At 41.2% G+C, this 13,825-nt stretch overlaps 1 protein-coding gene across 3 annotated transcripts in view; it reads left to right on the top strand.

The window, feature by feature from the left end:
• PCDH15 (protocadherin related 15) overlaps positions 1-13,825 on the top strand; it is a 400,140-nt gene that overhangs the window by 22,390 nt on the left and 363,925 nt on the right. For all 3 annotated transcript variants that reach the window (XM_075717276.1, XM_075717274.1, XM_075717275.1), the window contains exon 2: positions 9,384-9,449. In XM_075717276.1, the coding sequence (XP_075573391.1) occupies positions 9,384-9,449 (66 nt within the window). The remainder of the gene's footprint in view (positions 1-9,383; positions 9,450-13,825) is intronic.

Raw genomic sequence — 13,825 nt, 5'->3', positions numbered from 1 at the left:
AAAGCAGAGAACACAACTATCGCTTTCCTTCCACGTCGCAAACTCCCAAGAGCTTTGCTGGGAATTTCAATCTATAAAACCCGTGGGCTTTTGAGGTTTTACTGTATTCATTGACATTCTGTTTTGTGAACCACTGAGCTGTCTTGAAGCAGGCTTTCTCAGTAGCTTGTACCCTCTCCGACCACCCCAGCGATTCAGAATCCACCCTCGTGGCACTTGCTGTTCTGGCAAGGTTTTAGTAAATCAGTTAGTGCAGGTGTTCTGGCTTGGTTCCATCGTACGCCTCTGGTGTGGCGCACGCACAAACTCTCTTTACTTTCCAGTCAGGGATCAAGCAGAAATCATGTCTGTCTTTTTTATTAATGACTTCTCATTAATTTCTTATTTTAAATGGCCACAGCATTATCAGTGACTCAGGCTTAGGGACTGGACTTAATGGTTCTCGGTGTATATCTCTAAGACTTTTATGCAAGTGCTTTATGCGCTTAACAGCGCAGAAGAAATGGGGAACAAAGCCTTTAAATGCTTTGACTTCCTCAACCCTCTTTCACAAGCTCTTTTTTTTTTTCTTAACATAGATGGAAAGAGTCAGAGTTGAAGAAAAGAGTCTGCTTGAAATTAAGACTGCTGCTTAATGCTTACTGCTCGCGCTGAACTAAGTGCTGCTGAATGTTGAGCGTTTGCTTTGTTTTATTCTCACTAGAGCAAAATTAAAAAGCATATAAATGCAGAGGGGAAGAAACAAAACTTCAAAAATCTAGACTTTTAGCTCTGGTTTTAGTACTCGAAACCTCTTCTCTGTTCATTTAGGCTTTTCTCTAACTGCTCCCCCTCTTCTGGCTCTGGAAGATAGTTTTGGCTTGCTTGCTGTGTCAGGTTTTTTGTAGTACCAAATGGCTTGTCAGTGCTTCGCTCTTACAGAGGGTGACTTCCCAGCATTTGGTGTTGAACCTATCCAAGGTTTTCTCTGTAACTGCATGTATAGCAAATAAAGTGGCTTTAGTGTCTCCTTTGGGGCGGGGCACAGGTAGACAGCTGGGTGCGTTCTTCCAATGTTCAGGGAGATCACTTCTGCGTTAGGCTACGGTCGGACAGTCGCTTCAGAAACCGCAGGGGTGGATCAAGATGTCAAAGGCTCCCATCTCACTTGCTGGTCGCTTGTTACCGCTTTGTCGTCAGCTGCTATTATTCAAACAGCTGAGCCAAATTAAAAGACCACACGTGGCCACCTCATGGACTTTGGGACAAAATGAGCTGGCTTAGTCCAAATGTTGACGTGCTCTGCTTTGCCAGGTGAGCAGCAGAGATGTTTTTTCCTCCGGCCAGGAGACAGTGACGCCTTAAGCTGCCACGGTATTTCTGATAAAGTATAGCATGGCGTATGTGCTGTTAGCCTGAAAACTACGGCTTGTGTTCATCTACGTTAGCTTTAAAGAGGGGTTAAGCTGCCTGGTCCCGTATGTTGTTAACGTGCCTTATTGCTATATTTACACATATGGCTTAAAAATTACCTCGGTGCAATTGATGGTGATTTCTTGAGGCATCAGCAGGGCTCTTAGCCCGGAGGCTCCAAAGTTGCGATTGGCCACAAATGAATTTGTTTAAAGAGGGCAAATGATTTTAATATCAAATTTTCCATATTACCATTTTTGTTATTCATAGCACATAGTCGCTGAAGTGGATCAGAATCCTGAACTCACTTTAAATTATTGTTTGCTGCAATATGGTTTAGTGTGGACTTGGTAGTGTAGGTTAATGGTTGGACTGGATGATCTTAAAGGTCTTTTCCAACCTAGACGATTCTATGATTCTATGATTCTAATATTTAGGGATAATAAAATGGTTTATTGAAGTCATAGAGTGTGTAGAGGGTCAGTAGGGAGTGGTTGGATACTGTTTCTTTCTGCACTGTGATGCAGCGGTACCACATGGACAAGCAGTGACTAGGTTCAAAATAAGTTTGCTCTAAGATGTTGTAGATACTACACCCTTTCATGGATTCAGGAAGAGTCTGGACATATTAACAGAAAAAAGAATTCAATTAAGATTTAATACTGTATTCTTGGAATATTGCTTTTGTAGGCTGTGGTTGATGATAGGTTTGAGTTTTTCCTCTTGAACAAATATGGCTTTATTCATTGTGCCAGACTCTGTCCTTTGAGTTCACAGCTTTACAGGAAAGCTGTTGTCAGTGTGACACGCACCACCTTTCAAAGTTTTTTCAGCTCGGATTAAGTGTACGGGCAAATACTGAATAATTGTTAAGTTTAACATTCTGAGCTTCATTAACGCAACAAAAGTGGCTGAAGCATAAATACGGAGTAATTGCATGGTGTGATTTTTCTGACTCGGGGGGAAGCCCTAGGTAAGGAAGGGACTGATGCTGAAGAGTAATAGAGCCTTCTACAGTTACTGATAGTTTAGAGTGTGATCTTTGTTCCAGTGACACATTAAAGAATGAAATTTTATTCTGCCAACAAATGAAAGAGTTCCCTTCAGTAGGTGGCGAGTAGAATTTTATTAAATAAGAAGTCTTTTAAATCAGGCTGCCTATCTGCTAGGAACAGAGTCGGTTTTTTGAGATTGCCTGTTGTACTCCCTATGTTTGTTTAAGTAAAACCAAACAAATCTACTTATCTGAATATATAAAAGCAAAATTGAATATAAGATAAAATGTAAAATAACTTAGAGTAATAATTGGGTGTTTCTGAAGTAGCTGGAAGAAGAGCTGATGATGAGCATATTGAAGTGCATTTTTTTCCAGTTTTAATTTCAGGAGCGCTTAGGAGGAGATAAGTTATTTCACAGAATGATGTCCCCAGAAGGGTTCAGGTTGGCTCTTTGGCTTCCAGGTGAGTGTCCTGTACTCCCCACAGGGCAGCCCACTTTTTCTTTTCTTTTTTTTTTTTTTTTTTTTTTCTTCCCCCTCCCAGGGTAAAAGTCTTTCTGTCTTTGATGTGGTAGGACTAAGTTATTGAACTTTTCTTATAGTTGTGCTCAGTCACTGGGAACGCAGATTCCCTCTCAAGTCTTGTGGGAGACCTTTTTTTGGTCGTAGTCACTTAAATTTGTAAGGCTTCGTGGGGCAAGCCATTTTCAGTAATAAACTTCCAAGCAGCTGATGTGATTGTGTGCCTTGCGGTCGTATGATTTAATGATCAGAGCAGCCAGCTTCAGACATGGCTCCCAACTAACTCAAATGTTTTATTTAGCTGGAATTTAGGGATATATGAAGTATGAATTCTGTATGAATATAGAATTGAGTATATGAATATATGAAGTCCCAAGTAATTGCATTTAGTAGAATCATGGAATCACGGAACGCTTTGGGTGGGAAGGGCCCTTCAGAGCCCACCCAGCCCAACCCCCTGCAGTGCCAGGGACAGCTTTAACCAGAGCAGGGTGCTCAGAGCCCCGTCCAGCCTGGCCTGGGATGGTTCTGGGGATGGGGCCTCCACCGCCTCTCTGGGCAACCTGTGCCAGTGCCTCACCACCCTCACTGTAAAACATTTCTTCCTTATATCCAGTCTAAATCTATTCTTCTTTAGTTTAAATCCATTATTCCTTGTCCTGTCACAACAGGCCTTGCTAAAAAGCTTGTCCCCATCCTTCCCGTAGCCCCCTGTCAGCACTGCCAGGCCGCACTCAGGCCTCCCCGCAGCCCCCTCCTCTCCAGGCTGAACAACCCTGAAGTAGACGGAAGTAGAAGAAGATGGAAGAAGTAGAGGGATGTTATAGGCAATTCTTACTCCCTGCGACTGCTTCTAATTTTGTGTCTTCATTGTCAGACAGCTTCTCCATGTGCGTGAGGCTACAGCCATCTTTGCAAGTGTAAGAATGCGGGGCTTATAGGAAGTGTTATTAAGGAGATGTTTGCCAAGGCCGCTGCGGCCTCGTAAGCTCCCTCTGCAATTAGCGGTGAAGAGGCGCGTCCCTCAAGTGATTGGGAGCAGGAGACCGTTCCGTAAGCTCCTATGAAACACCTTTGCGGAGGAGCTGGTCTCTCGGGAGACAGCAGGGGAAAGAGGCCCGCTGCCAGAGGGGGGCTGTGAGGATGCAGCTGGCCTTTCGGGGTGGCGGGGAGGAGGAGGAGAGAGTTCGGGAGGGGAAGGCGCGTTAATCGCAACCCCCCGCGCTCATGGGGGAGCGGTGGTCGGAAGGGGCCTTTGGCTGTCAGTTTGGTTAACCCCCGGCTCGTCACGGGACTGTCTCCACTCGGGTGTCTTTAGAGCCCTTTGTGTTGCACGTCAGCTCCCCGTGCTTGCAGGTTCTTATTAGCTAATTCAACAACATCGGTTTTCATTTTTGTAGATGTTCCCGTTTACTTTAGCAGTGAAGCTGAAATAGAGGGAGGTCCTCTAAGGAACGTAACCGTTGGATGGGAAATGGCTTTGAGAGGGCAAGGACAAGGTGAAGGGAAGGCGATCAGGCAGCTCTCCGTTGGGACGGTGTGGGATTATTCAAGTTGTTGTGTTTGTTTCGGCTCAGGCTGTCTGACCTTGCTGAGCGTCTTACCTAGAACAATGATTGAGGGTTTCCTCTGAGCCATCTCATTAAAAATAATTAGAAATTAAAATAATGAAAACTAGCCATCAGAAACCACATGGATCTGAGCCATGTAACTCTTCCATGAAGAGTTTGTTAAATAAATTTTCACTTTGCTCCCAAGGAGACAGGCCCTTTATTTATCTGCCTTTGCTTGATCGTATAATTGTAAAGCACATGCACTAGTTTAGATGAAACAGCGAAGTTAACGACAGCAACAAAAATGCTTTTGTGTAAGCTTTTAGGAAAGCCTTCATAGCTTGTTGTTTTATTTGCCTGATGCCTACTGCCTTTTCTGTTGGGTGCCTGGGGGGAGGGCACTGCTACATCATTATTACATTTACTAGTGCTGCTGCCTAGGCATAAAACACATCGTGAAAACTGTAGATAGGGATGCTCATTTATGTAGTGCCTTTTCTGCCTTTCTTCAAGTGTGTTCAGTTTAGTGTGATTGGACTTCCATGGCTACTCCATTATGCCCTGGAATTTCAAGGACAACTTGCTTTTTGGTGAGACAGAACAAATAAATGTAGAAAAATGTAGACCGTGGTTCAGCGTGTCGCTTCTCCCTGCGCTTCCAGCGGAGCGGAGGTTCCTTCCATCGGTAGGACAAATCAGCCAGCACGGTGTCCCCTGCTGCTGCTCGCTGGCTGCTGTTTGATGGGGCACAGGGCCTCTTTTCAGAGAAACCGTGTGATGGGGAAGAAACCAGCCTCTTGTAGCAACTGCAGTACTTCTAATAAAAATTGGAATTGTTAGTTAGCTACGTGTGAGTATTCTGTAATAATCTGCAGCGTGAAATTGGAATGGTTAAAACATCTGATAGGTTTATACCGAGGCCCACAGTCGGATGTAGGAGACACTTAAAAGGACAGGAAAGTAAAGTCTTGTGTAAGTATTTCCTCCGTAAGTCACCTTTTGGTGCTTATCTATGCTTGTTGATGTTGAATAAAGCAATCCATTACTGCTGAAATCATTTCAGTTGAGGAACATTTAAATGAAACATGGGAAAAACTGAGCCCCGTTGCATAATATAGCTGAGGAGCATTTCATGTAATCTTTTCCATAAGCATATAAAGGTATGTTTCAAAAATGCTGAAATTGCATTTCTGTGCTGTTTGTGCTGTGGAATAGTGTTCCAGGATCAACCTTCTCTGCCACTCAAAAAAAAAAAAAAAAAAGTTTGGGCTGGAAATGTAGTTTTTAAATTTGTGGGCAGCGTGCAGCCGTTTCTCCTTTGTACTCGTAGTGTTCTTTGCACAGGTATTGCTCTTCAGTTTAAGTGACTCATTTTTCCACCTTGATATTTACCCAAGTGTATTTCTTAGAGAGCTTTCATTTTCCTAGGCTAAATAATTCAAGCTTCTGTCATCCTTGCAGGATGGACTCTCCATCCTCCTGATGATGGGAATAACCTTTCCGTGCAGCTGGCTCAGCCTAAAGATGTTCTTTTTCACGTATCCATTATTCCTCACCAGGTCTGGCTGGTGCCTGGTGATACAACACAGTGCTCGAGCTTATTGAGGTCTTGCTGCTGCTGCTTACTGATTTGTATTTTGCAAGGGGAGGGGGGCAAAAGGTACCACCCACGTATTTACAACATGGAACTTGTCTTTAAGGTTTTTAATTGAAATTATTGTCTCCCTTTGAATTGGAAGTTTGTGTAAGACTACAATTTTAAATTTATCTGTTCAGTGTATGGTGATGAATGTGAAACTAAATAAGGCTGTGGCATTATTAGGTTAGGTTTTGAGAAGGGGAGGGAGGGGTGACAGGCATCTTAAAAAGCAATCTGATATTTGGCTGGTACTGACATGGTTGAAGTTACATGAAATAATCTCTAAAGTCTTATCTATGCAATAAAACCACACTTTTCTTCAGAATTTTTTTATTGGTGCCATGAGGGAAATCCACAGCAAGATTTCTGCTACACATCCTGTTTTGGTTTTTTTTTTTCCCCCTCCTCTAGCTACAGAAATAGTTTTGGCTATCTTTTCTTTTAATTTAAATTTATCTTAAGATAAATTTTATTGTTTCACCTGCTCATACCTGCAAGAAATCCTCTGCAAATCGCTGAACTTAGCTGTATAGTCTGCCTTTTCTCCGAGACTCTCCATATCCAGATTTCAATGTTGAACATTGATTTTAAACATACCGAATAACTGCTTTGGTTATAATTCTGGACATCCTGATGTGTTTGATAGAAAACCAATCCTATGAAAAGGCTGCTAACATGTGATTGACTTGTAATTTTGATAGTTTGCTTATTGAAGAGTAGAACTAGAGGTTGGCCTGATTTGGGTGAATTTTTCATTGAGACACCCAGCAAGGAGAAAACACCATCGTGGAAACCTAGATGATGGGGGGAAAGGTTCATTCAGTTTTTAAAAAAAAATCCTGATTATTATTTTGGTAAGGCACATGCAATTTGTAGAATTAAAAATTGGCCCTGCTTTGGATTTCTTCTTGGTTGTGTGTGCGGTGATTGCTGTTCGATGGTGAATAGCAGGACCGTTTGTGAAAACAAAGTCTCAGTAAAAGTTAGAGCTTTGTTGCTCTAACAAAGAGTTTGTTGAAGGGTCATTCAGTTAGCCAGATCCCAAACTTCTAGAAAATTATAGCACATGTCTCTGGAAAAGGTTAGAGTTGTTAGGGTCTGTTGTGGCCCTGTTATTTTTATAGCATCCAGTGAAAAAAATATAAGCGGGGAGGGGGGGGAAATTGTTACTTCATGTAGGTATGCAAACATTGCTTATCTTCCCACAGGATGTGCTCGTAGGAAACAACAGTGAAATGACAGGGGTAGTTTTTCAGGTGGTCTGTTTGCCCTGTTAATGCCTTCAAGGCAAAAAGCTTTAAAATTATCAACAGAAAATATTCAATGTTTATGTATCAAAATAGAGCATATAAGAATAAAAGGAATGAGTACTGAGAGTTTGCTCATATCTGTCTATATATTTATATAAGACTGCTTAGGACAGCAACCCAGGTGGGTTTGTGAAACTCCACAGGCAGCACTGCTGGTGTAAGGAAGGAGAGCGAGCAGGTACCCACACAAGCTCTCTGTATTTTACCTTCAAAGCGAGGTTTGCCTCTTTGTCTTTAAAACAAAAAAAGTAATTGCAGTGCGACTGTTGTCATTAATACTAATTTCGGGTGTCATTCAGGCTGTTCATAAATATTAACAGCCTCAAGGAATGCCGTGCTATTAATCCTTACCCGCGGTGTTTAGAAGTTTGGGCTTGCAGTTGAACTCATCAGCTGAAGAGCAGAGCTGTCGCTAGAGGAAATTACCGTGCCACGGAGACGTCCTTTAGAGGCTTCGCCCAAACAGAGATCTGAATAAATGCTTCACTGTTTTGATCTTCCTTCACAGGTCTTGCCTGTGCTGGGGTAATTACAGTCTGTAATTAGCTGCAGCACGATTCTTTTGAAGTCAACGAACGTGTAATTTTTACTGTAAGCTGGGAAATAGCATTTTACCTCGGCTTGCTCTTGTGTTTAACTTACAGATGATGTTCTGTTGGGATTTTTGTGTAAAATGTTTAGACCTCAAAAAAAAAAAAAAAAAAACCAACCAAACCACCAAAAAAACCCAACCCAGTGATACTCCAGCGTTCCTTTCCTTGGCCAGAAACCAATTAGAAACTGCCATTTCTTACAAATGGGGTGTAGCCATCCACGCGGCTGGGGCCGCGGCAGGAGGATCAGAGGAGCGTCTAAATATCTGTAAAAATGTGGACTGCAATCTCATGTACAGTTCTCCATGGTGAAATGGGAAGGGGAACGCTTGTCTCTTCTCACGCTGTTTCAGTGGTACTGTGCGGCTCTTTGAAAATGAAAAGTGCTTCTTAATTAACTTTTATTTCTATGTGCTTTAAAGAGGCAGTATTTTTCTGCTATTCAATGCAGAAAACCAAATTGTTCACAGAGTACAGTCATCACATGTAGTATACGTGCTTTTATATATTTTAAGACTACACCTATGCATTTGCTAGCTCTGCATGTACTGCTTTGTCTTTGAACCTATCTTTTGAGTAAACCAACAAAATCTTACTTATTTTCTTTCGTTATTCTGCTCTGCTTCCATTGATGACTCTAAACTTTTGACTCCAGACTGGCAATATGAGGGTAAGATGGCAACATGTAACTTCCTGAACATTGCTTGTCTGTTTTTAATTTTTTATTTTCCTTAGAACGTTATTAAAATTCTGTTCACTCTCTTTAATTAGATCCTTTTGTTGCAATTAAATTCAAATTATGTTTGTTTCTGTTGTGAAGCTTTAATTACGATTTATACCTTTTAATCATTCCTCTGTTATTTCTTTGGGTTAAATTACCATCGTATTATCCCTGTCCTGAAGGACTTCTGCTTCACCAAGATCTCCGGTAGTATCTCTAGAGTAAGACTTGAACAGGTTTATAGCGTAGCCATCAAACTGTATCGTGGTGGTGTGTGACAGCAGTTTGGGGTGCGCGTGCGTTCGTGACGTGGAAAGGAGGTCTCGTGTAAGAGAGAACGGAACAAACCACGTTAAGTTTTTTGCTGTTTATGTGTTTGTTTCAAATATGGATCAGCATCTGAGATGTTAAATTCTTTGTCATCAGATTCTCCGTTGCTTGATAAAGGCTACCTGAGTAAGGGGCGAGAAGACAGCTCAGATTTTGATCCTCTGGGAGTGTAACTTAGCTAACAGTTGTAGCTCATACATACGTCGTATTTAAGAGAGTACTTGTCTTCACTCTGCCGAATATGCTGACTTGTTTTAAAAAACAGCAACAAAACCCCCAGATCCTCCTTCTGGAATTAGAAATAACTTCTCTTTTCATCTTTATAGATTGCAAATTGGCCAGAACAGGTCCTCCAGCCACAATAGTTCCTATTGACGAAGAGAGTCGGAACGGTGAGTGCACCTCGGTTTTTCCGCGACACCCCTTCGGTTACCCCGCGTGAGCTGCTCGGGGTGTAGAGGCGCACGTGGGGGAGAGGAGCGTGCGGCTCGGCAGCGAGGGCCCCCGTGCTTCAGCTTTGAGGACTGATCTCTGAAAACCTTTTACATGGGGGTTGTGGGTGGAAAGGCGACGGTGATCCAAAAATGCCAAGAGGTGTCGTTTCTTCTTGAAAATTACGCATTTTGATGATGCTGGTCTTTGACTTGAGATAGCTCTTGTGACTATGCATTTATTTTTAACAAGTATTTAGACTACGATTATTTGTAATACAGCAGCAGTTTAGCTCCCTTGCTGCTAATGTGCCACCTTATTTTTTACCATCTGACTTCTTACGTCAGCATGATGTTATCAGAGGACAACATTCTGGTCAGTCTTTGGTTTTGTTTTTGCTGTGCTTAGGTAAAGCTGAAACCCTCTTTTCCTGAAGCTTCATAGACGTGTTAACATTGCTGTCTTCTGGGTTTCACGTGCAGCTTTTAGAAGGTTGCTTGTTGTTTCACTTGAACTTTAGTAACGTGAATTTATGGACACCTCCAAAATGGCAAAACTTCTTTGCATGTAGTCTTGGAAACTTCAAAAGAAAATGAATGGGTGGGGGTTTTGGGTTTGTTGGTTTTGGGGTTTTTTGTTTGTTTTTTGGTTTTCTTTTTTTTTAAAATTATTCTCCTGTCAAATCATATAGTTCTCGAATTGTTGATCTGTAGTCCTAGCATCGCATTTATGCAGCACACTGTAATGTGATGAAGTGCTTTACCCCGTTAGAGTCAATGCTTTGTGCAGGTGGCTGTTACTCCTGATATTAAGTTACTAGTCTTCCCTGCTTTTTATTCATTTTGTGAAATTCCTTTTTTTTTTTTAACCTCGTAAGCTAGGCATGGTTTTGTGTTGTATGTTGTTATGATTTATCATATCTGGGTGCTTGAAATGGTGAACAGTGTCCAGGTCATGCTGGTGGAACCTCTCTGTTGTTGTCTTTTGGGGGAACTGCTTGCTGTTGGAGTTGCTCAAGGTCAGACGGATAAGAGCATGAAGGTTTTACTGGTAAGAGAAGCAAAAAACCAATTGTTAATACACCTGTGTGCTGAAGAACTCTCTTAGTTGGTATTGGAGTGGCTTTTAAAAACAGGCTGTTTTCTTCTTCCTGTGCCGATTTTTCTTGCAATCGTGTCTGCAGAAACTAAAAAATGATGATTGGTCTCAGCAAAATGAAATTCCCCTGGTAATCATGTCCACACGCTGAGCAGGACTCTCTTCTGTTTGTTTTGGTTTTTGTAATGCAGCCTGAGTGCCATAAAAGTAACTTACACAGTGCAATATTAATTTAAGTAGAAAGTTGGATCATGTTTATATCGTACTTCTATCAAGAGTAAAAAACCCAAGTCTTTTTTCTTTTGGAATGTTCAAACGGTGTGTGATCACAACATCCGTGATAGGTCTTACTCTTTAATAGCAGAACTTCTGTGTGTAATCTGTGCTGCAATATTAGTCAACTATCGTTAAAATAGTTTGGTATATATGGTACCTAAACAGTTCAAGGGTCCAGAAGCAATACTGGGGTTTTTTCCTTTATCTTTTTTCAGTGGGGAGGTACTATAGGAGTCTTGGGATTTGATGCTTATGAAATAATTGTATCTGTATCGCCTTGTTGGGAAGGCATGGAGTATTCTTGCTATACATAGGAAGCCCTGACATGTTTTATAGCACTTCATTCTTACGTGCTAGCAGTACTCGAGTAGCTTATCTGGAGGATGTGGTAGGAACAAGAGCCGAAACTAAGGCTAGATGCTGACCATAGAATCATTTGAAATATAAACAAAAATTTAAAGAAATAAAAAGCTTGACACTCTCTAATTGAATGGCATAATAAACTTCATTTCTCAGCTTTTTAATGCTCAATTCAGTGTTTGCTAAAAACCAGGAAGTTACCATTTCTGTTCAAATGTAACTGGTCCTGCAAGAAGGGTGGTTAAACCGAGTATGGTGGGGAGAGGTGTGAATTTCCTAAAAGCTTTGCATGTGTCTGCAGTGGTGTAATTTATCTATTTCATTATGAATCCTTATGAACCATTAACTCCCCGTTAAAGAAGTCAAATTGGAAGTAGAAACTTCAGTTTGCATTGTAGTTAATGGAAGCGATACACCTCATCTGTAAGTCACAATATGTATTAAATAAATGGATCTCCTGGGAGGACAGTTCTTGAGTTGAAATGCCCTTAAACCTTTGGCTGTCTTTGAAGCGGTAAGTTGTATCCTCCTCACAACCACGTGTGACTGAAAGTAATGAAGGTGAAATCTCAGTACAGCGTAGAGGCTCAGCGGTTGGGTTGAGTTGATGCTACTACTTCTGTGCTTCATATTGAGTAATTGTTTTTCCATGAGTCTTGCTGAATGTAGATATTTTAAAATAGAAAAACAGTCATAGCAAAGGATGCGGAGCAGCTACCAGCAGACTTTGTTTTCCAGCTCTGCGTGTACGCCCTTCCAGATGTCTTCAGGTTCAGGGCAAATGCTTTAGCTTGCTGGAGTCGAATTTGGACCCATGCCGAATGAGGGGTATTATTGCAAGGGAATGTGTAGGAGTACACACCCGTGTGCAGACACGCACACACACAGACGTCGGGGAATTAGAAGAGAAACTGATCAGGTAACGCTTTGTTACTTGGATGCTTCCTGCATGCGACTGCACCCATCTCTTTTTTCTTTTTTTTTTTTTTTTTGGCCTCTTTTTGTGGTCATGTTCACATGCTCACAGAACATGTTTGTAAGTAGTGTCTGGCTATGCCATCAGTGTTGCAAAATATTAATACCCTCTTGTTAGTTATGCTTTTTAGTATGCTAATATGGTTGTAGGCAAGCCACTGTTGTATCCTGATGAGTACGCTTCCATTTGTGTGCCGCTTTCTTTTGGCTACGGTATAGATTTGTGCTCCACAGCGCTGCCCTCGGCCGATTTCCTTTCATGTTTTACACTCCACCTATGGAAACTAGTTGAAACAAGTAGTGAAAGAAGCAGACGGAGAGCTGATTCATCACCAGCAGGGCCCCGGTTAGATTTACAGTATGATCCCTGTGACATTTGGTAGAAATGGTTTGGTTACCAGAGCTTGTCTCCTGTAGCCTTTTGTCCTTCCTACACGTTAGAAGATGAATCTGTATAAATGGTAAAAGGGTTATAAATTAGTCAAAACAGCTCTGCCACCAAAAAACCTTTGTAAAAATCTTGAGAAGGGAACAAACAGAGGATATAAAGGGTAATAAGGAAGGTCAGCTGAAGCAGTGTGTTGTGATAAGAAAATGTTTTAATACCAGGTTTTGATATGTTGGGAGCTTTGGTTTGAGGATTGGACGTTGCTGTGTTACGGAGCATGCAGCCTGAAAGTAAAAATAACAGATGCCAGGATCAGTGGGGTGAGTGTATTTACTCTGTGTGTGTGAATTCACTAGAATAGCTTTATCAAAAATTATTTCGGATCATTTGACATTCAGTCTCAAAATTGGCATTACGTAGTCATTAAAAGCGATAGCGAAGCTGTAGTGATAGGCGTTTGGATGATATGCAGATGATATGTTACACAACATTTCCAATGACCAAACAAACTTTGTATTGAAATTGCCAATAGATGCAGAGAAAGACTCCGCCTATTTTTCTTCTAATATATACAAATATGTCTCTAGATCACTTAAAGTATGAAACCTAATCAGGTTATTTTAATTCCTTGTACTGCACTGCAGCTTTCCAAAGGTCTGTTGTTGATGTTGGACTGTCTCTTCTAAGGTTTTAGAATGTAGATCTCAAAACAATAACTGAGTTAACACCTCTATGTGACATTTCATTTCATCCAGTGCACATATTCATCACGTTCTGGCAACTGAATGAACAGAAAATCCTGCTCTTTAGAAGTGTATCTTTAGTTCCACTGTGTTGCATGTTGCTTCCAAGCATACTGAGTTCAATCATTTCTAATTCACAAAAAGTCTAGAGACCAGCAAATCTCAGGGAATAAAAATATTTTACTAAATAACTATTCCTGCTTTTCATAGTCAGACACACAGTTATCATGTCTGACCTTTAAAGATCTCCTTGAGAGATCAGCATAGATGTTAGGATTTGACCGTTTCCCACCACTGGATTAATACATCTTTATATCAAGTGATTTAGGTACAATAGTATGTTAGATTATAGTTGTGTTCCCGTGAAGAATCCTGGAAGGGGTGAACTTTGCATTTCTTAAGGTACAGATGAATTATTTTTTCATTTTTGCTTTGTTTTAAATGAATGGGTGATAGTACTTGAGATCGTATTAATGGCAAAATTTAATTCTTCTAC

Source organism: Pelecanus crispus, chromosome 10 (genome assembly GCF_030463565.1).
Source record: "Pelecanus crispus isolate bPelCri1 chromosome 10, bPelCri1.pri, whole genome shotgun sequence".
Classification (NCBI taxonomy): Eukaryota; Metazoa; Chordata; class Aves; order Pelecaniformes; family Pelecanidae; genus Pelecanus; species Pelecanus crispus.
This window is presented reverse-complemented; position numbering and strand designations above follow the sequence as displayed.